The sequence below is a fragment of the Homalodisca vitripennis genome, chromosome 3 (assembly GCF_021130785.1).
Source record: "Homalodisca vitripennis isolate AUS2020 chromosome 3, UT_GWSS_2.1, whole genome shotgun sequence".
NCBI lineage: Eukaryota > Metazoa > Arthropoda > Insecta > Hemiptera > Cicadellidae > Homalodisca > Homalodisca vitripennis.
In genome coordinates this window covers 87,928,129-87,954,314 of record NC_060209.1, presented here as the reverse complement: position 1 = coordinate 87,954,314, position 26,186 = coordinate 87,928,129, and the positions used below count along the sequence as shown (strand labels likewise).

Genomic DNA, 26,186 nt, shown 5'->3' with positions numbered 1-26,186 from the left:
GAGGTTCTATGAAGTTTCAAATTCTATAGATATAGTTTTTAAATGTGCATTAATTCTTTCACAGCTTCTTTTTCAGGACATGTAATTTTTAACAGGTTTGTTCAGTTATATTGCCACTGCAAGTTTTCTACAAATTTGTAATCTAATATTATTTGTATTTATTCGGACATAAGAGGACAATTTTTATGTTAATTTAATCATCACTTGGAACATGTTTTGTGTTAGATATGTGCAGTCGATGAAAACAAATTAAATTATCAGTTACAATGTTGCATTTTTATTCTAAAAGGTTAAACTGTGTCTGTTTTAGAGATAATAGTTGTGTCAGAAATTGTGATTTTTATATAGTCACTTATTTAGAAACAACTGTTGAATTACAAGCAGGGTTAAACACTGTCTTCGTAATGTCATTTTTCTATTCCTGGTTCTGTGGGCAGTTGTGGTTTTTGTTTTGAGAGGTTTAGATTATTCATTTCACTAAACATTCTAATGATTTTTAAATATTAACTAGTAATTGAATAAAAATAGAAAATTATTATAATGAAACGTCAATTTTATTGTTATCCTTTGTGCAACCTACATTTTGTAATTTATAGTTTGTTGTGCGATTCATCAAGTGATTGTTAACGTCTACGTTATTTGTATAGTAGTGTGATTGGTTAAGGACGTAGGTATAATGTAAACAATTTCAACTAGTCAAATGAATAGTTACTTCAGTGATGTATCTCCAAGGTTTTGATTAATATTATTTTGACAAGACACGGTTAGTTTAAATAGGATCATTAATATTGTATTGTATCGGTTGTCTGAGTAAATGAGGTAGGGATGGATAAGTATTGCATCAATGCCATAGGGATTTGTTTGCTATTCCCATGTCCTCTGTAATATGACGAGGTGTGGTAGGGGTGTTGATATAAAACATGCCATTGTGTAGCCACAGGGATTTGTTTGATTTTTTCTTTTACCACTGTTGTCTGATCGGGTGTGGTAGGGATGGTATAAGGTTGCATCTATGATATAAAACATGCCATTGTGTTACAACAGGGAATTGTATGCTATTTTTCTTTGTGTATGTTGATTTATGAGGTGTTGTAGGGATGATATAGATAGGGTTGTGTCTGTGATATAAAATGCCATTATGTTGCAACAGAGATTTGTTGGTTTTTTCTTTGTCCACTGTTGTTTTATGAGGTGTGGTAGAGGTGTTATAGGGTTGTATCTGTGATATAAAACATGCCATTGTGTTACCACAGGGATTTGTTTGCTTTATCATTTATCCACTGTTAATTATGAAGGTGTGGTAGGGATGGTATAAAGCTATGTCTGTGATATAAAACATGCCAGTGTTGTTGCCACAGAGATTTGTTTGTTTTCCCTTTGTCCACTGTTGATTGATGAGGTGAGATAGGGATGGTATAGGGTTGGGTCTGTGATATAAAACATGCCAGTGTGTTGCCACAGGATTTTGCAGTGCACCTTAAGAGCAAATGGGACAACGTAGAATCCTCTGGAGATAAATTAGGTGAGTTAATATTTATATATATTTTTATATAATTGGTCTACAGTAAATGATAATTTTTGTTCATGTGTACAATTAATTTTCCACAGGAGTTTTTAAATTCGTCAAGATTTTCAAAACAACCTGATATATTGCTTAGTAATAATTATGCTCTTTTTTCTCCTCGTGGTCTTTTTGTAGAAATTTTGTAGCTGTATTCAGAATGGTTTATTTACATTACTTTTAATTCAGTAATACAAATTAATAATCTTTTAATAAGAGCTATACTTAAATTAGAACTTCATGTTATTAGCCACCGAATCGCTGATCAATAATGATCAAATACCTTATGCTTGATCCTTTAACAACAGTGGAACTATTAATTTCAAGTTTAATAATTTCTTAGCTCTTTAAAATACTCTTATGGTGCATATCAAAATCACATAAACTTAAGAACAAATGAAAAAAATCAACTGAGAGACAATTTGCCTACATTGAGAACACACTAGTCAGCTGCTGGCTGCACATGTGAGGCTCTGCTTTTCTAACGTTTAAAACTGTGTAATACTTTGGAAATTCATTCCAAGTCCATAAATGTTTCACTTCAGAAATTAAAATGTTTTGTCTCAATGCTAGTGAATTGTTAAAAATACAATTATCTGTAATACTAATTATTTATATTCAAAATAAAGTTTTGTGTATGGAAATCTATCCTGAATATAAATTCTAAACAATTAGTATTAACAGATAATTGTTTTTTCAACAATTCAATGGTATTGGGACACTGTATTGAAATATTTTTGGATTTGACATGTTATAATGCAGTTTTAATCTTTAGTTCCATGTTAAATACGAAGCCTCAGATGTGCAGCTGGCAGTTAACTAGCATTCCCTCAAATAGCTATGTTAAGATAGTCCTTAAGTAGGCTGAATTTCACCAATTCCAGCAGCTGTCATAGGTTTCAGAGCCGGCTGTAGTTAAGTGTTAAAAGTATCTGGAGATTAGCATTGTTCAAAGTTAATAGCTCTTTGCTACAGAAGTCTTTTATATACCTCGGACCCAAGTTTTACAACAGTTTACCTGTTTATATTAAAAACTCACCCACAATGAATACCTTAAAAATCCGTGTCAAGGATTGGCTCTTGAATCATGATACTAATCAATTGGAACAATTGTTTGCTGTATTAAACTAGTTAATAACTACACTTTTCTTAAACAATACTATAATAACCAAACAGGTAAGATAATATGTCCCTCTAAAGAATAAGTAAAAAATCTATTTAAAAAAATAAAGTTATAAACAAATTTACTTTTGGGTAAATTATTTTTGCCTCAAATGTACAGTAGTTGCCTCAAGACAGATAATAGATACAGTAATGATATTGCATGTGATAGCTTATGTTTTCATATTGGATGTGTGGATATGTGTGTTTTTGTGTGTGTGTGTGTGTGTGTGTGTGTGTGTGTGTGTGTTTGGTTAACAGGAGACAACAGTAAAATTCCAAATTGAAAATATAAAATACTGGTAACTCCCACGCAAAATCAGAAGAGTTTATCTTCTCTTGCGTGTGTATTTATTCTCTCAGCAGTTCTGCATCAGCTTATATTTCTGTTTTGTTTAATAATTTCTATTATAACATTTATTTTCAATAATAGAAAAACACATCCTAATTAGTTAACACGTTATTTGATCAAACACTAAGTATAGAAGTATAATATTTTTGTTGTTTTGTTACAATTAATTGATTGTGAAGAGAGAATAAACGTTTCATTTCATTTCATTTCATTTCTTATGGGGTGAAATTCAGTTAAGTTTTTTTCACTACAGCTGGCACTTAAATTTCCCATCCATGTTGTGGTATAACGTTTAGTTAATATATTTAACTAGTAATTCATATTTTTGTGATCTTTAACTTGTTACGTGCTCCATTGAATACAGATGTTTTGAAGGCCTAAAGATGAATGATTAAACTTTAAATGGTAGTACTACTAGTCTTGTAAAGGATTCTATTGACGGTTCCAACGTAATAGTTAAGTTAGTAGTTGATAAATATAGGTTACATAATACTCACAAATATTATTCTTAATAATTTAATTTAGCAGGAAATATAGTTTTGAAGAGTATGTATGAACATATTTAAAAAATAACACTTATACTACGTTGAGCGGTCATAATATAATTAACTACTTTATATAATTTAATGTATTTCAATTACACCACGTTGTTTAATATAGTTTTGAAGAGTATGTATGAACATATTTAAAAAATAACACTTATACTACGTTGACCGGTCATAATATAATCAACTACTTTATATAATTTAATGTATTTCAATTACACCACGTTGTTTAATATAGTTTTATCATCTTTTATTGGAAAGTTAAAGTAACACATTAATTACAAAATTTAAAAATCGATAAAGAAACTTTTACCATAAAAAGTTTCATCAACTATAATAACATTATATTGTTAGTCCAAGTGTATCTGTAGATAATGAATATACATTGTACAAATCAGGACATTGGCTCAAATACCTGTGCATGAGAATGAGGTAGTCTTATTATATAAGCTACAGAAATTCAGCTCATAATATAATTAACTACTTTATATAATTTAATAACAATATCAAATTATTAGGCAAAAAATATGTTTCCGTACCAATATTAAACTGTTTAAAAAATGTTTTATAAGAGTCTTGTATTTTTTTGAGAATAATGGTAAATCTTTGAACTTGGGCTAAACTACATTTTGTTTGGTTGTAGTGTCATGAGCATATAGATTTTAAGAATGTTATGTATACATTTTTTTACTTATATTGGAGCACGAAATCAGGAAAATTTTATAAAGTTTTTTTTCGTGAAACATACACAGAAAATTATATCTTGCAAAATTCTGACACCTAAAATAGAAAATCTGTTGCAAATTTTAATATTATTTTAACGGAAAACTTGACATCAGGACAGTGAATTTTGAAGATATTTGTCATTTATAGCTTTTTTTGTATGTTCAAATTTGTGTTTCATAGCTGGCACTTAAATCTCCTTGTTGACAGCATCCATGTTGTGTCATAACGTTTGGTTAATATATATATATATATATATATATATATATATATATATATATATATATATATTAATATAACAATATTATTTAATTGTTTTCAACAAAATATAACACATGTAAACATTTTTTAATGTGAGTATTGTGTTATTTAATCATAATGGAATAGTTAAACTTCAAATTAGCTGGAAAGCTCTATGTCAGGTTGTTTTGTTTTCCATTTGATATATTTAGAGTCCAAGAAGTAACTTTTTGTGTTGCAGATCGGCTAGACGGCCTCGCCAGAGCAAGGAAACACGGAGACACTATCAAAGAATGGCTTCAACTGTCAGATGATGATTTGTCAGAGTATCGTCTCTCCAGGCCAAATGATTCTGGCAAGAAAAGGGTGAGTCATAAATCTACTTCAGAGGCATCAAAATTTTATTTTTTTACAAGAAATTTACTTTTAATTTCTAAATTAACTACCAAAAATATATAAATAGAATTATTAATGTAAATGTGTTGCAAAATACACAAGTAATATAAAATAGTTTTAATTTCTTAAGGTTTTTGGGATTTTACTTTTTTAAATTTCTTAGGATAATTGTACCAATCAATCTCAACTTTACCTGATAAAATTAAAAAAATGTAATGACTCATTCATTCGACAATCAACAAAGTGTGTATAAAAATGGATGGCCATATTACATTTCTCCACAAAGCAAATGTCAAATCAATGCCGATCGTGAATATCAAACGGTGATCAGAAAGATTTTCTTTGATTTTAAACATCATATCAGTTCTTACCTTAGACACTGTCTAATTGATCAGTTCTTACCTTAGACACTGTCTAATTGATCTTCGTAATGAATTTCTACCCATTTTGTTACATGCTGTGTTTACAGAATGTCTTTTCCGTAAACAAAACATTTCCATAATTAGGCTATTATCTCTTTAGCATTTACGTCATGCATTATGAGGTGTATACTAAAATTCATGTTAATGAGTTATTGACGATTGGGTCCACTCATTCACCTTTGCTGAATTCTTACTAGATGGCACTTGTGCCAACTTCCTCTGTAAAAATGTATTGTAAGATCAGAGTATTTTGTAACCTTACATAAATTATTGTCTTTGTATTAATCCTTTTGTAAAAATATTCTGTCCACTTTTGTTCTGGAAGTTTGGAAGTCTGGTACACCTTACAAATGCTTATTTCATAGATTTCTTCCAATTTATTAATAATGATTTTTGTTGTTATTTATTAAACATAGTTGTGAAAAGCTTTATTATTTGTATAACTGCTTTCATTTTAAAATCCTTTATATATTTTACAGTGTTGTAATTTTTTTGTTCTAAATATAATTGAAATAAATTTGCTTCAGTGCAAATATTTTTCTATCAAAATTTATCTATTGTTATGGATTGTAATATTGAAATTGTATATTTTAGTTTCATTTTTATACATTACAACTGAAGCATCTTAATTGTACAGGGTAAAGTAAATGGCAGTTCATATAAAATATAATATATCAACAACTATTTGAGAGGCTGGATTTGTTGTAATTTACTCCTGCCTAAATGTGTTTCACATTTGGTGTTGTTTCATTATGAGCTTTGTTGTTGGCCAGTCTGCAATTGTAGTAGAGTATAGGAGTGTTACTATTGCAATAACAATACTGATCTGTCATGTTGTTTCATTATGAGCTTTGTTGTTGGCCAGTCTGCAATTGTAGTAGAGTATAGGAGTGTTACTATTGCAATAACAATACTGATCTGTCATGTTACATCTTGATATTTTTTTTCATTCTAATTTTAGTTTTAACGTATTCCACAGAAAAGAGTTATAGAGTGGCTAATCTGGGCTTTTCAGAAGCCAAAGCAAATAACAATGTTACTTATTTTGTTTAGTTTGGTTTAGTTCTTGACTTTTGGGAAAGTTGTAACATATATAAATAAGTATATCCATTCATTAGTCTAACAAAAGAAGTGGACCAATGACGTGATTCAAATATGTTTATTTCTTTGGAGTCGTATAATGTAGTTGAACATCCATTTTTGCACACTGGCTAAAAATTCTGGTGGGATCACAGTTGCATCTGGTAAACCTAGATTAATAGTTTTAATTTCTGTTATATTTCAGTGGTGAATTGATTTGCCTCTTGATGACCATTTGTGTTTTACATAGTTAATAGTATGAGATTGTTTGCTGGCAGGTTCGATGGGCAGACTTGGAGGAAAGACAAGAGCAGGAGAAGATGAGGGCTATTGGGTTTGTTGTTGGCCAGACGGACTGGTCCCGCATGATGGATCCCTCGTATGGGGAGAGCAAGCTGACACAGACTAAATACATATAATTTCCTCCTCCGACCCCCAGTCTATAGATACGTAAATTAAAACCGGTTAATGGAAACTGCTCACATTTTGTACATGATCTCCATGTTTTATCAACATCCCTGTAATACTAACATTTTTGTTTGTTAAAATTTAAATCGTAACTAAATAAATATAATAGGATCTATTATGATTAATTATATATGAAATCAATTTGTAAATTCCTTCTTGTGTGTGTAAATGTACTGAGTACATTTTTATTTTACGTTATATTGATTGTATTTTCTCATTTTTTAACTGCATTGGAGACACTTATTGTTAAGTGAGTATAGTATAATACCATGTGTAATGCGATGAAGAGAATTCATTGAAACTGTTTTTATATTGCTGTCATCTTTAATAAAATGTCAGAGACCTAGTGAGAAATGAATTATTGTATTATTTCACTATTTCTGTATGGAAAATATATAATTTTAAAACTTATTAGTGTTTTATGAGCCATCCTAAAACTTAACTTTTTTACTTTGTAAAATTAATAATCTTGTCAAGTTTATAAACTACTGTGAAACTATACTTCTTATAAGTTGTGATAATTAGTTATGCATCGTATTGTTTAAAGCGTACAAAGTTAGCAATAATGTGCTGGCAGGTGACATTCTAAAAATTAAAACATTTTTATCCCTTTCATTGTAAACGCTATATTGGATAATAAAGAGATATCTGTCATGGCAGTAGATCCTAGAATGCAGTGGAAAAGTTGCATAGCACTTTTGAAACATTAACATAATAAAAGCCAATGTGAGTTTTGTCACTGGATCTGCTTAGGTGGCAACGTTTCACTATAAAGAAGTCGCCGAAAATGGACATCGAGATATTTCTTAGTTGGGGATACCAACTATTAATAAAATTGTTACTTCCTGGCATTGTGCGTACACATTTCTTGAAATGCCGCCCGTTTGTGACATTCCGCCTAAGTACCGTTTGGAAATATGAAATTAAGAGGAAACAAAATTAGAGTAGTATATGGTATAATTAAACTTTGTAAAACAAATTACTTTTACATATGGTATGTGTAGTAAACAATGCGTTCTAGGTATAAGATGGTTGCACTCAAATTCTTTTAATATAAAATTAAACTTGGGTATGTAGGACGGAATTAATCAGAAGTTATCATAATAGTACATTATAGGTTAAATTTATTATTTTGAAGATTTCTTCAGAGCCATTAAAATAGTTAAATGAATATGTGGAAGTTACAGGTCAAATGACTTGACAATATATACTTAAAACATGAAATTACTGACAACGACCTTATTACGACAATGTCAGTAAATACCTCATTTACTGGCATTAGTGGTGTGATTTGTGCTTGTCACCATTGTGCGTGCATGAATAAATCAGAATTGCCAGATTAATGCCCAGATAGTTCAGTAACTCTTGAGACCAGTTTACGAATGAATGCTTCATTTTCAAATCCACTATTCCGGCTGGATGTGGAATTAAAAGTAAAATGTGACAGCCAAGTCAGTGGATATTTGTCAAAGGTAATGAACATTAATTAAGTACGTCCATTTTGGTTGTTGTTTGCTGCAGCTACATGAAATGCAAATAGTAGTCAAAGAATTGATGACGTGGTCAGCCAAATTATGAAACCCATTGTAAATTAATGTTGTCTGCACTATTTTATAAAGGAGATATCAAACTAAAATTAGTTATATTATTAACTCCACTATATTGGGTAAACTTTATAATTAATATCAATAATAAGAATAATAAGAATTATAATTCATTGCAGATAGTCCAGTGTAGATTATAATGACTAAAATAAAATAGGTTTTTTGTATCCTACCACCAATTTAACCCAAGTTCGTGTGTCCTTATGGTGTCATGTTTCTAAGTTTAACCTTCATCGTTGGACCTTAGTACAGTGGTAGTGGATGGTTTTGTCATAAAATTAAAAATACACGACATATATAAATAAATGAACATATAATCACTCGCACGTTATACAAAACACGTTCACACGTAATGTTACGTGTATGGCTGCAGCACGGTTACGACAGATGGACGGCTCCAACAAGCGTGGTTTACCTTCAAAACATGTCACCTTAAGAACACATGAACTTGGATTAAATTGATGGTAGGATACAAAAACCTATTTTATTTCAGTCAAAAATAAGAAACTAAAACCCTTTTTAAACATTTTATATTGTAGACACGTGTTTCGGCATCAAGCCATCTTCAGTGTACAACTAAAACAAATAAGTAAGTATACACATTGTTATAATTTGATTGTTGTGTACTATTCAGACACCAAAGTCAGTTACGCTTATTATGTATCGTTCCGTATGTTAAAGGTGGCTGTTTAATTGTTATGTATCATTCCTGTTGTACATAGTATATTTTTTATTTGTTTATTATGCACAGCACTATATCAAGATGTTATAATTCAATTATTCGATTTGTACCATTCTGAAATAAGTCGATTATGACAGAGATATAGTCAGCCGTCACCAAAAGGCTACTAGATATATTTATTACTTCTCAAAATATGATATACTGTGTATCATTTTAAACAGCTCATTCCAATTAACAGTTTTGTATTTGATTCCGTATTTCATAAGTTATGATTATTTTTATGTTTTGGAAGTGGGTCATAACTATATCTATAACAAAAATAATTATTACTATATTAAATTGTTTTATAGTCATATTAAACACTATCAAAAGAAAAGGTGGACAGAATAAAAGGGAAAAGAAGAACAATTCTGCATAAAGTGATGTGACTAAGCTTCTGAAATGTTTTACAGCATTGTAAATGCTGTCAGATCAGGGATGAATTAATCATGTTCGAGATATGTCAATCTAGGAGTTCAACAGAGATCTGTTTTTGAACAGTTTTTTCACTTTAAATCTACAATCACTTCTTTAGCAGAGATGTCACTACCTAGTATTCCACATGTGAATTTTCACACTGGTAAATAAACAGAACAATCATATTTCTAGCAGTTAATTATTGTAAAATTGGAAGACTTGTACACACTCACTTCGTTGTACTGTATACTCTTGTTTATATTTGGTGTTCCATTTGTGAGAGACTTTTTAACCCCTTCACGGTTCATAGCGTAAAGTGTGGTACTAACGTAATATTACGCATCGTTATACTGTTCGTGTTTTATTCTGTTGACTGTTGTAATATTGCACAAGAAGCATTTCTACGAAAACCGTGCGTCACACAAGTAGTTCTGCGTTTTCACTAGATGTCAGCACTTCCTTGGTCCTCAGTCATGAGTGTTTGCACCTTGGTGAGTTCGCTGCAGTTACACAGTGCAAACAACTCCAGGTGTTGTCGCATGTCACCCGTCCGTATTTTATGGTTTTATTTCTATTATTTATTGTGCCATGAAAACATACAACACAAAAATAGACGATTGACTTCGTTTGTGTGATGATGACACGGAACACGGATAGTGAAAATGAGTTATTGGGCAATACATAAAAAATAACAAACATTTTTAAAAAGTTATAGTTTTTCATAAGAAAATATATAAGGTATATCTACATTCTACAAACCTGTCTCTGTAAAAAACAAAAATTCAGCAAAACCATAAGGGACAGAAAAATAACCTGTTAAGGGGATTTCTGTAGTTCAGGAGGGTCTCTTCACCGTAGTCATTGTTCAGTTACTGTTGATGGATTCATCAAAGCATTGTGCAGTTTCAGCCTATCAACTGATGGATGTTCTTCTATGAGAAGTAGAAATCTTTATATGCATGTTCACTTTAGGGTGGAGGTGCATGCATTTGGATTTGTTTAAGTAATAAAAATGTGTGTATAGAGATTGTGTGAAAGCATTTGTAGCTGAGTGAAAAGTATTATAACTGATATAAACATCATATTTTCATTATAAGTAAGAATATTTATTTCATTCTACATGTTTAAAAATGAACAGATAGATATATTTTTTTCGTCGTGTGCAGTCTTTCATTTTACAATAAAACCCACAATCCAAATGATGGATAGAAAGTGAACATCATTTTTATGTGCCCTTCCTTAATGTATATATCAGATAAAAAAACAATTTTTTCGCTTGTTATATTAATTGTTATTTGATTTTAATCTGTACTTTAAGTATTTTAAATTTAGTATAGTCTTTTAAGTTTCAAGGCTAATCGCCTATCATAAAATTATGATGTAATGTGATGCTTAGGAATAAATAAATACATCAGAAATATATAAAACAACATACCTTTCTAGGTTTAATTTAATTTGTTTTGCTAAATTATATAGTATGTGGATTACATGTAATACAACAAGGCTTGACTGATGAATGCTTGGAAAGTTAAATAATCGGATTTAAATTCGCTGTCGGGATCAGAGTCATTCAATCACAAATAGTTGTTGCGAAGTTGGTATAGTGAATGTGGTGGAGGAACATCAGTGTGGTAAACTATTTATGTTGGGAGTAATAAAGGGTTTCACAGAAGGCCGATGATGTGCTGTTAATGAGGGGCTGATCATGTGCCCCACATAAACAGCAGACAGATGGTTGCAAGTGTCTGGGCTGGGCCCCCCCCCTCAGTTTGTTGTTATTGCTACCCCACTTGTTGATGTATCCTCTCCATTAATTGCTGTCTAACCACATGTCAACCCAATCTTTGAAATATGGCCCTTGTCTTTTCCTCTAGTTGTGTTATTCTGTGAAGGATTCAATTCTGCTCTCATTAGGATTATGCAGCCTTGTCAGGACCATTATCAAGATTTTCTGGTTCACACCATGTCAAAAAATTGCTAAACATTAGAAAATGTTCAAATATCTTGGCCTTGCTGTAGAAAGCCATCTTCAGTCAAAAAAATCAAACCAAAACTGACCAGTGCTTCAACATAATACGTTAACAAAAATCAATTTTCTTAGCAAGGCCGAAATGTTTCAAGATTTTAATTTTCTCAGTGTCTTTTGAGTGAAATAAGTTGTGTGAACTGGAAGATGGTCGTAAATTTGTATCCTTTCCCCAGGGTTTTATTTATTTCTGATTATTACAGAAAAGGAGCCAATAAGAAACTTTGAAATTACTAATTTAATATTAGTAACACTTATGTTAAAATATTTAAAAATTAGAAATATATTTTTCTTGAACTTTACATTCTTTTTTAGCGTGTTGTGGCATAAATAAGTGTAAAAATACTATGTGTCACTACATATACTACTTCCATATTATTATTTTCCAAGTTCTTCACAACCTGAAACTTTTAATTCATTAAAAGAAATATCATTGGGATCCCAATATTAAGTATTTAGTCTGACTAATCAATTCAAAAGCCTTGGTATTATTGTCGAATTAATACATTTAAGACTTCTTCTGGCCTCCTCTTCCAAACTTATATCTACATTTAGGATATTTCATTATATTAAAAACAGCTTCTTAAATAAAGGTTTTTTGTGATCTTGTTGTGTGCATGTGAATCTTTCTCAATTTTGCAAACAACTATAAACATATATAATCCAGAATGCAATTTGAACCGAACTTCAAACTTGGTATAGAAACCAAATTATGATAAAATTTAACTTGAAATAAGTCCTTTGATTAGTTTACAGACCAGATTTAAGACATGTTGAGACGGATGTCAGTTATGCATACAGAGTGGGTGTTAATTTTGTCGTACAATGTGCAACATATCGAGGGGCACGGTGTTTACCGGAGCCACCCACAGAGTGAGTATGTTTACACCACCTCCCTCATAGTGGAGCACTTCATTATACTGTGCCTTCATGTGAGGCCCTCCCTCCACACAGAGGACATATTAATAATTACTCAACATGATACACACAGATGTATTTATTTACACTTTCTGATAACAATTTTTATGTGAGGATTTATAAGTTACTCTGTAACAATAAATAACTTTGGATTAGGACAGTAATAATTGTATCTAGATAGGAATTCTTCTCATTATCGTTAGTGGAAAATTATCATCAGTAAGAATTATAACATAGTAATTATGTATGTCCAATTTAGAAACTAATTCTACAATTAAACATACACAAGTTGGTTAATTAAAAAATTGTAATTATAAAAATGTTTCCAAACAATTGTTCTCAAAACTTTCTGAGGAATTCGACTATGGTTTTTGTGATTGACCTTGCCAGCGGGGTCTGACATTGGCTAGAGTAGTTGCACATATCTGCAGAACTCTCACTGCATATCCAGTGTAAAGTATGGCTGGAAAATAAAACAGACAAGTTTAATAAATGATGTTTGTAATGTTGTAATAACTGAAGGAACAGTTGCATTAAATGTTCTTTTTAAATGTGTTTTTTTTCAAGAATAGTATAAATGTTATATACACCTTAATTTTTAATACTTCCCAAAATAATGAGTTATTTATTCTATCTGAAATTGTTATGAGGATTTTATTCACTTGTACGACAATTAAATGCCCCTGTGGAGACAATATTTTGTTCATTCAGAGTTTTGGGATTGTTTTATGCAACTAAACATGTTAAAGCAAAAGTTTCTAAAAATGAATGTGCTCTATGAAATGTTCTGTATGTTTTTTGTTCTATAACTCTAAATTAGTAATTATTAAAAAAAATTGTTGTAATTGGTTAAATTTTTTTATCAAAGGCAAATTCATTAAATGCTAAATAATTATATAAATAGTTAATAAAACTGTATTAGAGAGAGATGGTGGAGGACAGTTACACTCTTTAACTTATCTGTTTAACTCTTTGTCCCCACCTTTCATATTTTGGTTAGATAGTAGAAAATGCCAGTGTGTTTTTCATAAAACACAAACTTTTACATCAAATATTACAATTTTTTCCAAAGTTAATTTTTTGTATATTTGCTTCAAAATAATCACTCTCATGGAAAAAATTACTAAAAGTTGTTAGAAACGTTTTTTAAATTTAAAAATTTTAACATATTACTGTGGCTATATACTGAGTGAGACCGACTGGTGTCGATCTGAGTGTGCACTGTTAGGTGCCTTAACTAAAACTATTTATCTATATTTAGTTCTTAATTCAGAAAAAATTCAGTTTTTATTGTTTTTAAAAGTAATGATACAGCACATGGGAATTTTTTTCTCACATTCACATTTTTACACTGTTGACAAGTCTCGGAGATGTGTGTTTTACTTGAAGTTATTTTTTTTAGATAAGTTAATGGTTTCCAAAGTGAGTTGGGTAATCATTCTTTTGGGTTTTCTTTAAACATTTTATTCATGTTTATTCATTGCTGAGTTGAATTGTGTATGGTTTAGTATAACCATACAGTCAATAAACCTAATAATAAAAGGAAATATAAAAGGATCGTCAATGTTAAAGGTGCAAACTAACTTAGAACATGTGATTATCAAGCGGCAATTTGGTTCATTATTCATTATAATTAAAATTTGCTTAATAGTCAGCCACTGTAAGCTTTTAAATGTGATTTAAATTTTTTTAAAGTGTACATTGACATATTAGCCATTGAAGCATCATCATATCAATAGTCTTTTGAAAAATTATCTTCCATTTTAATATACTTCATTCGGAAATTCCAGGGTGGCAGCTACATGTATAGCTTTTCTATCATACTGTGCCAAAGTATTTAAAATACTTAGTAAAATAAAAATATGCACTTCTTTTATCTGTTGTTTAATTTTCTCCCACTGAATATTTTTAAAATTAATATCAAGTATTAAACTGGTTTATGAAACAAGTTTCACTGAACATAATTTGTTTTGGTCATAGTCTCGTAATTACCACTGATTTTGTAATAACAGAACCAGCAATCAGGTCAATTAATCCCAGTGTGATAGTTGTTACTGAATGTACAATTAACACTAATTGACACTAAAGCACATCCAATTTATTATGTTTAACCAAATGTCTCAAACAATTTATTTGATAAAACAAGACCAATTTAACATTTTACATCTTTTTAAGTGATCTCACATGCTATTTATTAAATCTGTACACTGTTCCTCCAGTTGTGTTGAAAACTAAGTTGTGTAATTAACTTTTGCGAATTCCATATTATAGGACCAGTTAAGAACCACTGCCATAAAATATCCAACAAGAGTTATGAATTGCCATGTGGTTCTGTCTGTCTTGTATAGTGAATTTAAACATACTTACCTTATAAGATTAGCCACTATTGAACTTTTAACAGTGTTTTTCATCTTAGACTTTTCCAATTGACACAGAATCATGTGGCAGCACAATGTGTTTTCTATGTATGCTCTTGATCGTTGGTATACAGAATTGAGAGTTCCTAACCAATGAGATGCCAATGTAGAGATCACAGATTCTTTCGCAGAATTGAGATACAGTGTTTTATTGAATCCAACAATATCATTTTTACTGTCTATATCAAATTTATTGAGTTTGACTTTTGTTCTGTCCTTAGTTTTATTTATCATATCGAGTTTTGTAGAAATTTTATGCTTATTTTCTATATGACTTTTTATTTTGTACTGGTTGATGTCAGGTTCCAGTTGTGTTTGTAGTTTAGATGTATATTTATAGTTGTGTAGGGTTTTCGAGGACTTTACATGGTTACTTCTCTCGCTCCAATATGATGATACATGATTGTGCACGAGATCGGTTATCTGAAACATACATAATAGTTGTTAATAAAGTAATATGTCATCATTAGAGTCTTCACACTATTGGTATAATTTTAGTCTTAGATAATCAATGTAATTTCATAAGGTGTGTTGTTGTCCATATGCGTACTTTGTCAGGCAAATGAAGCAAGAACAGTTTCTATGACTACCATAATCTATGAGATCAATCATTCGTGCAGCTTCAAATTTTAGTTGTTTGATAGCTCAGTCTGTTTTAATGATATTTGGCAGTAATGTTGCCACAGACACTTTGTAACAGGGTGGTGTGTCATCAGAACCCAACGTTCATCAGCTTAGACTGTTACAAAGATTAGCAACAAATAATTATTATTTACTAGTAGCTTATGAATGTTCCACAATACATTCTTACCTGAGTATCACTCCAGTTGGGCAGACTGTCCATGTGACTGTTACTTCGTGATGTCTCTCTCTTGCTCCTGGCAGTGATATTGGTGGGTATCATCATCACCATTGTTGCAGGGTTCTGTCCGATTGTGTCTTTTAAACAGCTCTGTACACACACAAATAGTTCAGCAAAATATATTTATATGGATAAATAATAGAATTCATATGTTTCAGAAAAATGAGTTTTATTTTAAAGATTTCGTAAGACATTTTATAGTTAATACGGAAATTACAAACTGAAATCATTATGTTAAATTGTGTTATATTTAACAATTTGTTGAATGTGAAATTAAATCAATATGTGATTTAATTTTATTAGTGTTTTAAAATTAAATTAACAATTATGTTACTTTTTTCTATCATGGCAGAAAAATAGTTTCTGAATTGTTTGTTGTATTAACCTTTTCTTTGGCTGTTGACTTTTCGACTAATATAACCATTTGAATGCTCCAAAAATGTGGAGTAAATGCTGGCCAGCACATGCAGGATCAACGTCTCCAGCACACATAGGGATAACAAATCTGTTAAAATAATGTTCATTTTACATTTCTTTTTTGAATCAGTAAGAATCCGAAACTTCTTCTTGTGTGTGAAAATCTCATGTGATGATTAAAAAACATTTATAAAACAAACATGGCCTAGATTAAATAAAACCTACTTGTGCAAGTTCTAATAGCAATGCATTCAGTATAAGTAAATAATTTATCTATTGTAGATTTATTTCATAATCAAAATTGATTAACTCTTTAAATTACTACTATTTTTTACTTTACTTATTATTGATTAATTAAATTAACTAAAAGGGTCCAAAGCTAGTGAGAAAATGACAGTTTCTCAGTAATCAGAGTATGCTACATGAATCAGTTCGGAGTGACAAAAATTCTGTTAACCGTAATTAATTGCTGTTAAATTTATTTTCAGTCATAAAACCAAACAGTTATAACTTGAAAGTTACAATTAAAATATATATTTTAACAAATTTTATGAAATCTTTATGCTTTTTAAACTTTTCTTTGATTTTTCAAATGATATTATTTTATGATTTTCTTAGTGTGTATTTATTGTAGCAATATTATTATGTAAATGTAAGCACCTGTAAAATGTTGAGGAAAAATAGAAACGCCAGTAGAGTAAGAGCTGAGAGAGCAGAATTTGGATTTCCTTTGCCTGGTTTCCAACTGAAAAATTAAATTGAAATATTTTACAAAATTCATAAATAATATTTTATTAAGGGGAGCACTTCGCCCTATCTTCGTAATGTTAACATAGGTACACTTATCTCAAGAACTACTTGAGGTATCTTCATAATTCTTTTTTTCATTTAAAGAGGGCTTCTAGGGGAACACGTGTGGAACCAAAAAAAAAATTTTTTTTTTGGCATATACCCTAAAAGTTATATATTTTTGTTTTAACGCTTGTCAAAAAACCTATATAAATATGTTTATATGTATGTATATAAATATTGAACTCAGTGAAATGTGATGTTTTTTAGTGGTTCCACATATGTAAAACAGTGCTACAAACATACAAAAAAAATTTTCATATTCCTACCATTTGTAGTTTTTGAGAAACATGTACTTTTGTATTAAAAACCGCAACTTTCGGAAAAACACAAAAACGAAAAAATACTGCTTTATTACCTTTTTCAGTACATTCCAGGTGCATAGGCTGGCTGATCTCCTTCCTGCTCCTCATATTCATCCTCCAGACTTCTTTTTTAGTAAGTTTTTCTTCTGTCTAATTTTTTTCTCTATATCTTCATTGAGCTTTCTCTGCCTTCCAAATTCGCCGCCGGTCAAGCTTTTTCATTGCTGTAATAAAATGCTGCCCTGGTGACACTCCTATTTCTTGAAATACTTTGCATTTGCCAATGTAGCCATCATTAAAAAGCTGTAACAGCTTCATATATGCCAAATTTCAAAGTTTTAATCTCCACAAATGTTCTTTTAGGTATGTAGGTCCAAATGACATTGTTGAGGGACTCATTGGGATTTTGAGTTTTTCCCTTAGTACATTTTGCCCAGTAAGAGTTGGATTGGCTAGATCTTGAAAAATAGGTTTAATAAATGTCATTAGGTTTTCAGGCAAGTGAAAATGGCTGCCATGATCATAGTTTTCATTGGATTTTACGGCTTTGCGGTACTTACACCAGGTTTCTTCATCATCTGGACATAGTCCATGTTGAGGCCTTTCATTAGAAGACATCACATGGAAAAACTCTGCCCAAATGGCTTTTTTCATGTCTTCAACAGAGTTTGTGTGTTGCGTCTAATTGCCAATCCGTAGTATTTTTGGAGCTGAATAATGGCAGAATCTGTTAGCTTGTTCTTGCCGCCAAGTCGTGAGCCGTCAGGGGAGTGTTTTAGTCTTAGCTTTTAGATTTTTTTAATCTCGATCCCATCCGTTTCTGGACATGGCATATGCATGGCCTATGCATCTATCTTTGTTATGGCAGTATCACCATAGGGCTTGGCTTCGCATACACTGGAGTACGCCTTGCTGTCTCCATCACCAAGGTATTCAAGGTAACGAGCCTCATACAATGCCTGCGAGCGCTGAAAAAATTGCGACTGCTCCAGCAACTTCCATGGCTCCCACTGAACCTTCAAAGTTTGCGATACAGCCATCACCATGCGTGTTGTTTAGTCTATTAGTGCATCTGCAATATTTAGATAAAATCTCGATGTCTAGGACCTTACCGGTTGATAAAGATGTCACTGATACCACTCCATTTAGTGAAAGGTGACCCCCGCTTCTGCCATGAGCCATCAGCAGCTATAGCGAGGTCTCTGCAACCATCATTATCCGATACAGCTTCTTGCACAGCACTTTGCATTGACTTCTTACACACTAACTCAGCAATTGAACCCAAGTAATGCTCATGTTCATGATATCTCAAAGGCGGAGGTGTAAGATTCATAAAAGCGCAAATTTTCTCCGCAGCCACTCTACCTTTTGCCTATGTTACGCATAGCATAAACCAAACGAAGATTTAGGTCATAAAAATGTGTTAGGCCTATCAGACTTTGCTTCATTCTGATTAGTGTTAGGCCTGACTAATTCAGAGTTTGTCACAGTAATAGTGTTTTCACAATCAGAACAGCTGACTATAATTTTTGATGCTAGGCCTACAATGTGTTTTACTTTGTAAACAAGTTGGCCATGGCAATTTTTACACACTGAAACGTTACTAAGAGCCTCATTCAACAATCTATATTAACTATACAGTTTTTCAGACTCATCATTTTCATTCAATTGGTACTGTTTCAAAAAAGGACTGACCCTTCTTAGAAGATGCACTTTGAGGTCTTGGCCTATCCACATTTGGAGTATTGGTACCTCGATTGTTACTTGATCCTGAGAAACTAGGCCTAGGACTAGTTGGAGGGTTATGTTGATTTCCTTTGAAAACGCGTTTCTTGAAAGCAGGCTTTGAACGTGGCATTATAAAATTCACTACACTTATAACAAAAAAATACTCAGAACTCTCCACTAAACTCACAAAAAACATAATCATTTACGTAATTTTCACTCTCTAAAAACAGAAATGTCAGTAACCAAAAACATGTATGCTACCTAGGTTATAAGCAATGGTTATAAAACAGATGTTTTGTTGGTTAGTGTAAGTTGTTGACATAACAAAACTGTCACTGCCAACCAAATCATGAACATGACTGCAACGAAGTAGTACTCTATAACAGCACCATTCAAAGTGTGACTGCTACAGGCCCGAAAACTGCCTGCAGGCCTATTTAAAAAAAAATATTTCGGACACTTCTAGTCATCATAAAAAAAATTTAATACCACCATTGTTATCGGGAAATTCCAAACTTTAATAAAAAAAAAAAAAAAAAAATTTGTAATTTTTGAGATTTTTTACGAAGTGCTCCCCTTAAGGTGAAACCATAGATTAGGACTATCGTAACTGTTATACAAGTATTTGACTTTATTATCTTTAAACATAAAAACTGAATTTACTTACAGTCTATTCTGTGTGTATGAGGTGAATTACATCAGTATTTTGTATTACGATAAAGGAGATGGAGGCCTTTTAACAATAAATTAAATACTTTTTATTTTCTGTTTGTTCCTTTTTATTTCTTTAAATATGTAACTGTGGTTTTACTAAAAATATGTAATTCTCCACATATTAAAAGATAAACATTGTAATTTATAACACTATTCATTTTAACAGAAATTAATAATTTATGGTTTAAAAATTAATGAAATGTGTTTATTGGCTTCAAAATAAGTTTTGTAATTTAATTGTTAATTTTCACAAACAGGTTATGACAGAAAACATTTAAAGGACAACAATCATGTATCTTAAAATGTATATTAATTTATAAATTATTATGTAATAAAGATTAAAGAACTTTTTTCAAGGGAAAATTGTATTTATAATTTGTATTTAGGGTTACATTTTACCCAACTATATTAAGAAGTAAGTGTCAAGTTGTTTTAGCAATTCGTCACTCACTTATACAAAAGTATAGTACGCCAAAGGTACATTTTAAAATGTTCGCCAATATATACCAAAAGAAATATACCTTTATTCTTTTAGCACCAAGTTTTACTCTATTAAGCCACATAATCATTCATAACTGAAGTTTTGTAACATAAACAAGTTTTTAATAACAAATATTAAGTAAAAAAAAATGACAGCTGCTAATAAGACAAGGTACACGTTCAAAGAAACTGTTTTGTTTTTTTTTTATATCCAATGAAATCATGCTAGTGCCTCTCCATATCTACATCATCTGTCATTTTTACTATGAGTTTTAATGCCCACAGCGTAACTATTTTACAACAAAGTATGTAATTAAGCATTTACACTATTCAACATTCTACCTCTAAATATACCATTGTTTTCAATTGATATTGATATAGATGATTTTGTTAAATCCTGTCCTATACAAAATTTCTCTGTCATAACCATTTTTTAAAATGTAGCTTTGATAAATCATTTTTATAAACTACTTCAGGGGTGTTTAATCATATTATAATTTGTTATATTGTACTTACATTATATTTTAGTAAAAGTTTTGCAATCATATTTTTCAGAAGTCCAGAATGTTTTAGTATTAAATTCAAACCAATAATCAACCCAGATTATATGTTTATACAATGTGTGGATATTTGCTGTACATCACACAATACATTTTGTTATCTTGTAAATTAACTACATAATAAACTCTGTGGTCTAGACTTTATTAGAAAATGTAGAAAGTTATATGACATGTTAGTGCAGTAAACATAAGAAAGAGTAAATTTACAATGTGCTATATCATATGTAAGCTAAAATTATTATTGTGATAAAACTTAACATTACTAAAACAAAAAATTAGTTATAACAGTATACATAGCATTTTTTCAATTCCATCAAGACAATTTTTATTTCGTAAAAAATTTAATGAATGGTCTAACCCGCCGCCTGTCCAGATAGTGCGGTCTGCTGTATACATCAGGTCCGCCTGGGGGATAGGTGGACTTGCGAGTGTCATCAGGTTTGATAATGTCATATCTTACGTGCTCTTGACTGAAGCCAGTTTTTGTCCCTAAAAAAAAAATATTTTAAATAAACATTTTTATTTATTAACCAAGTAATAATGTTAACTTTTGTTTTGTTATTGGGACTATTATTTTAAGTTATATTTATAAAACACACACACACATATATATATATATATATATATATATATATATATACATATAATAATAATGGACATTTGAATTTATTAAATCTATTGTAATCTAAAAACATTTAATTAAATAACTCAATTTATAGTTTCAGATTAATAGTAATTTTGTAATTCTCAGAAAGATAAGTAACATTCTGAAAATTATAAAATCAAATTTAATATCATATATAATATAATTTCAAATGTAATTATAAAAATATTCCTTATCTTTAACCATTTATTTGAACATGTCAGTACTCTCATTTTAAAGTAACATTTAACTTTAAAATTTTTAATGACCCTTATTATATGAAGATGTAAAGTTTTAAGAGTTCAAGGATTTCCTAAAACCAATTACTTCCATAAATTCCCTTCTTTTAAATAAAAAGTTATATTTTTGGTGTAACATTTTTATAGTCTTAATCTTTTAAGAGCTGTATCTATGAATAAATAAACATTTTAGATGTACAAGTAGTATAAGGAAGGATAAAACCTTTAAAACATAAAAGGCCAAAACTTTAATATATACATTTATAGCAAAATTGTTAGTTCTCTAAAAAAGTTTCCAGGGATATATCTGTTTTATACCTTTCCTCTTACTGGGAACTTCTTTTATCCACATTATTGCAACAGCCAACATAGTATTTTTTATTTTATAAAAGTTAGAAAAATATTGGAGTTTGTAATTTCTAGTATAGTAATGAATATTGGGATTGAAACTACTTTGAATTTGAAGACATTTATATGATTAGGTAAAATAAATACGGATTACATTTAGTTTTAAAATTTAAAAAAGAAATAGCATAATTATGGAGATTAGTAAACTTACCGTTATTGTAAACTTCATTATTTAAATAATTATACATGGAATGCAAGTCTTATATTATGTACTCATAGCATATATATTTATACCAGCAATCTCAGAACCAAGTCGAAATAAAAATGGAATACAAAACTGTAACCTAAAAAATTATAAGTCGTCAATTTAAAAATAATTATAACCAATTCGTGTAGACTGTTATTTTAATAGTATTATATAGATTTATGGTGCTATCAATAATATAAAACATACGAATTTATTTTTAAATTTGCACTTCCATATTTTAATTTATTAAGTTATAATAAAATCATTCAATACCTCAATGATTTACTGTAACACACTATGTTTTGTTCAATAATAGGTAGCTCTTTAACAGATATAAAGTTCCTCAGATATGTTCTCTAACTGAACCAATGTCAAAAGAAGATAATTATACTAAGCCTCATTTTAGTCGCATAAGGAGAATAGACACAAAAGATATTTACGTTCATAGAATGCTCTTATATTTTCTTTATTTTTAGTTATTTTATCTTTAATTATTATTTGATATTCATTAATGATTTTAAAATATAACTCATGATAAAAGGATAAAATGGATAGTTTAGAATAATTAACTCTTTTTTACTCTCAAATCTTCAGTGATAAAAACTGATCAGTGTCTGGTTTATGGCAGAATACAAGCATTTTTAAAAGTTTACAAGAGTACAGTTTACCATTCCAAACATAGTCACTTGTTTACCTAAATGGAAGTTAATATAAATATATATATATATATATATATATATATATATATATATATACCTGTATATATTGTTAACACTCATGTTTTGTTTGATAAATATTAGGCAAATGAACAATAATTAGAATGCAAAAAAATATAACAATAAAAATATTAAATTTTTTGCAAAGAAATACACAAAATATGACAAATGTATTGTAGGTAAAGACACTGTATAACACATATATCTTATTCACTGTTGAATTTGTTGTTGAAAATTCTCATAAAAATGTATAAATTCCAATAAAATTTGATTTACACATAGTAATATTTTTTTATAAAATGAGTAAATAAGAAAAATACGTATATTGGGATATAAGTAGATTTAGATTGTACTGTCAAATGTGAAGTAATCAATAAAGAAACTAATTTTGAGAGTATGTAAGAATTGTTTCCAAAATTCATATTTATTAATCTAATTTAGGAAAGTACTTTCATATTTAGTTTGTGATTATCAAATATAAAATAAAGAATTATCTGAATTCTATGAATTGTTAGCTTATCAAAGAGTGGTTTTAAACTTCTTATGAGTAATATTCATATGATACTGTGATGAACACTCACCACGATGAGCACCGGTTCTTGGGCGACAAGTGAATATGTGGGTGTCTCCAGCAGACCGCAAGGTGGAACTAAGTGGTGATGCCGTTGACACATGGCCCCACACTTGACATAATTAGACCTAATTTATACATTCTTTGAGATCCGTAAATGAATAATATTTCTAAATGTTTTGAAATCAACAATTATTTTAATAAATATTTAAAACAAAGTGTATATTTTGGGTATAAATTCACCCCATATGTCCTTTACGTAATTTTTTCTAAAGGATGTTTTTACACTGTGATGGGTTTTTATAAGCATATTTTCAAAAAAATCAAAGCAAATTTGTTGAGTTCCATTTTTAATGAAATGCATAAATCTATGTATACTTTTACATGAATACCTCAAATATAAATTAAATTTGTATGTAATTGACAGCTGGTGTGGTTTGTTGGAATTTCTATTTGTTTTTACCCGCTTAAGAGTTTATCCTTGAAATACTGTAGTACATTTTATAAGACTTATGGACAAATTTTTTCTGCCAGTCAGAAACCAAAATGAATTGATGTTATTTTAAGAATTTAATTTTGATTATTAGAAAACAGAGTATGGATATTTTAATAATGATTCCAGTAACCAAACATTGTGTAGAAAACATAAAGTAAGTAGTAAAAGTTTGAATTCCATACTTTCACAATTAATTTTACCTACTAAAAAAAAGAACTGTGAATCAGTTTGTTTTATTCAGTGTGTGTGGTTTTACACTGAATAAGACTAGATTGTTCCTAGATTGTTAGAGTGTTATCTAAAAAGAACAATATGAAATTGTGAAGTAGGCAGTACTGGGGTAATGTTCGAACCCGTTTAGACATTCAAACTGATCTCTATTGTTTTGTATCATTTGACATCACTGTTCTAGAAACATAGCAGTAGTTCTTTCCATGAGAACTATAATTTGCTATATGATTTCCAAATTCTTAATTTTTTAAACATTGATATTTTTTTAATTACTCATTTTACCAAATAAATATTATATGAAAGTACTGAAAGAGAGACATCCTCCACTGGATCTGAGGAAACTGTTCGGCGAGATAAAGGTGGGTCAAATATTTGTTTGTAGCTTAGTTATTTGTGTGATATTGAAATATCTATGGCCTTATGAAACAGTGAAAATCTTTTCTTTCAATGAAAAGAGTACTGTTATTTGTAATTTGTACAAAAGATATTAAGCAAACATTATTAAAACAATGGATATAATTATTGGTTAATGGATATAATAGTATAGAGCAAATCACTTATAAATATTGTGCACCAAGAAAAAGGGCTCAGTATCTCTATAAATTATGCGTAATATACAAATAGGTTTATCAATTAATATTACTCCCTTTTAAATTTAATAATGAAAAACGAACAAACTGAAGGATGAACATTACAAAACTTAACTTTTTAAAGAAATATTTCCTGCATTTTTTCTTCAACTGGTGGGAATGGGTGGTCATGCCAACATTTCAAAATAGTGATCCAAGTGATTAATCAAATGAACAAATACAAAAACTACAACTCATATAATAAAATTTGTTTACATCTAACAATTGATATCCATTTGAAGATAATCACAATGAAAATAATACACCTGATTTTATGTTCAATACAAAATCTGTTTTGAAATAATTTTGTCTCTTTTTTGTAAAAAGTTAAAGTTGCCACATGACCCATCAGATGAAAGACCATTTAAACATGGATCAAAGTCGATACAAAAAAGTTTTTGTATTAATCAAACAAAAATTATAGGTTGTTAAAAATGTGTATTCTGTATTTTAGTTCTGAAAATTTAGAACAAAATTTAAATCAAACAATAAAAGCAAATTTTACTGCGAGGGGATATTTATGAATATTCTACTACATGCCTTAATGGCATAGTGATAATTTACAGACACATTCAATTCAAATTCCAACAGCAAATTGAAAAATGATTTAAAAATTAACCTCCTGCATACCTAGTGACGATGTTATGACTTCTTATTAGTAAGTCTATACACACAATACAGTCTCATGTTCGGTGAGAGGGTTGTAGAAGTCACAAGGGTGTAATGGGAAGGTAATTCATTTATTTACACTCTATCCTTAAGTAAGCACTGCAATACACCATTATACTATTGAAATTGTAATATGTACAATTTCTTATGAAAAATTAATGGCTCCTGGTCTACAGATCTTTGATTAATGAGAATTTTATAGGACAGAAATGGTCTGCTATTAAATTGTCTTCTGCCCTGTGGTGTTGAATTTGTCAGGGAAAGTGGTCACCCTCCTTCTAGGATCTGCATCCATGAAGTGAATCACCTAAAAATTTCCTGAGACTAACCATTTTCCATTGAGAAATTATATGGGTTTATCACCGGCTTTCGTCATAAAACTGTGTTGATATGCTATTCTTCTCTTTATTTTGATACTACTACAGAGGATT

General features: G+C 30.0%; 2 protein-coding genes across 6 annotated transcripts in view; one reads left to right on the top strand and one right to left on the bottom strand.

The window, feature by feature from the left end:
- Positions 1 to 26,186, top strand: part of LOC124357154 (YLP motif-containing protein 1-like) — a 101,053-nt gene that overhangs the window by 70,912 nt on the left and 3,955 nt on the right. The window contains exons 25-27 of one of the 5 annotated variants that reach the window (XM_046808659.1): positions 1,462 to 1,522; positions 4,824 to 4,948; positions 6,759 to 7,359. The exons of 3 other annotated variants lie outside the window; for them this stretch is intronic. In XM_046808659.1, coding sequence (XP_046664615.1) covers positions 1,462 to 1,522; positions 4,824 to 4,948; positions 6,759 to 6,899 — 327 coding nt within the window. In that variant the 3' untranslated portion in view covers positions 6,900 to 7,359. Of the gene's footprint in view, positions 1 to 1,461; positions 1,523 to 4,823; positions 4,949 to 6,758; positions 7,360 to 26,186 lie in introns of those variants that run through there. One more of the 5 variants, XM_046808661.1, reaches the window with a different exon arrangement.
- Positions 12,754 to 16,057, bottom strand: LOC124357156. The gene is made up of 3 exons (XM_046808664.1): positions 15,863 to 16,057; positions 15,002 to 15,474; positions 12,754 to 13,097 (listed from the first exon to the last, which is right to left on the bottom strand). Exons 1-3 carry the CDS (start codon positions 15,962 to 15,964, stop codon positions 12,974 to 12,976), a joined length of 699 nt encoding a protein of 232 aa, XP_046664620.1. The 5' UTR covers positions 15,965 to 16,057; the 3' UTR covers positions 12,754 to 12,973.

Excerpts from the sequence above, each read along its gene's own strand:
- LOC124357156 (XM_046808664.1), bottom strand. The coding sequence starts at position 15,964 with ATGGTGATGATGATACCCACCAATATCACTGCCAGGAGCAAGAGAGAG. Across the intron at positions 15,475-15,862 it reads CCAACTGGAGTGATACTCAG|ATAACCGATCTCGTGCACAA; the intron begins GTAAGAATGTAT and ends TGTATGTTTCAG. Across the intron at positions 13,098-15,001 it reads ATAGTGGCTAATCTTATAAG|CCATACTTTACACTGGATAT; the intron begins GTAAGTATGTTT and ends TTTATTTTCCAG.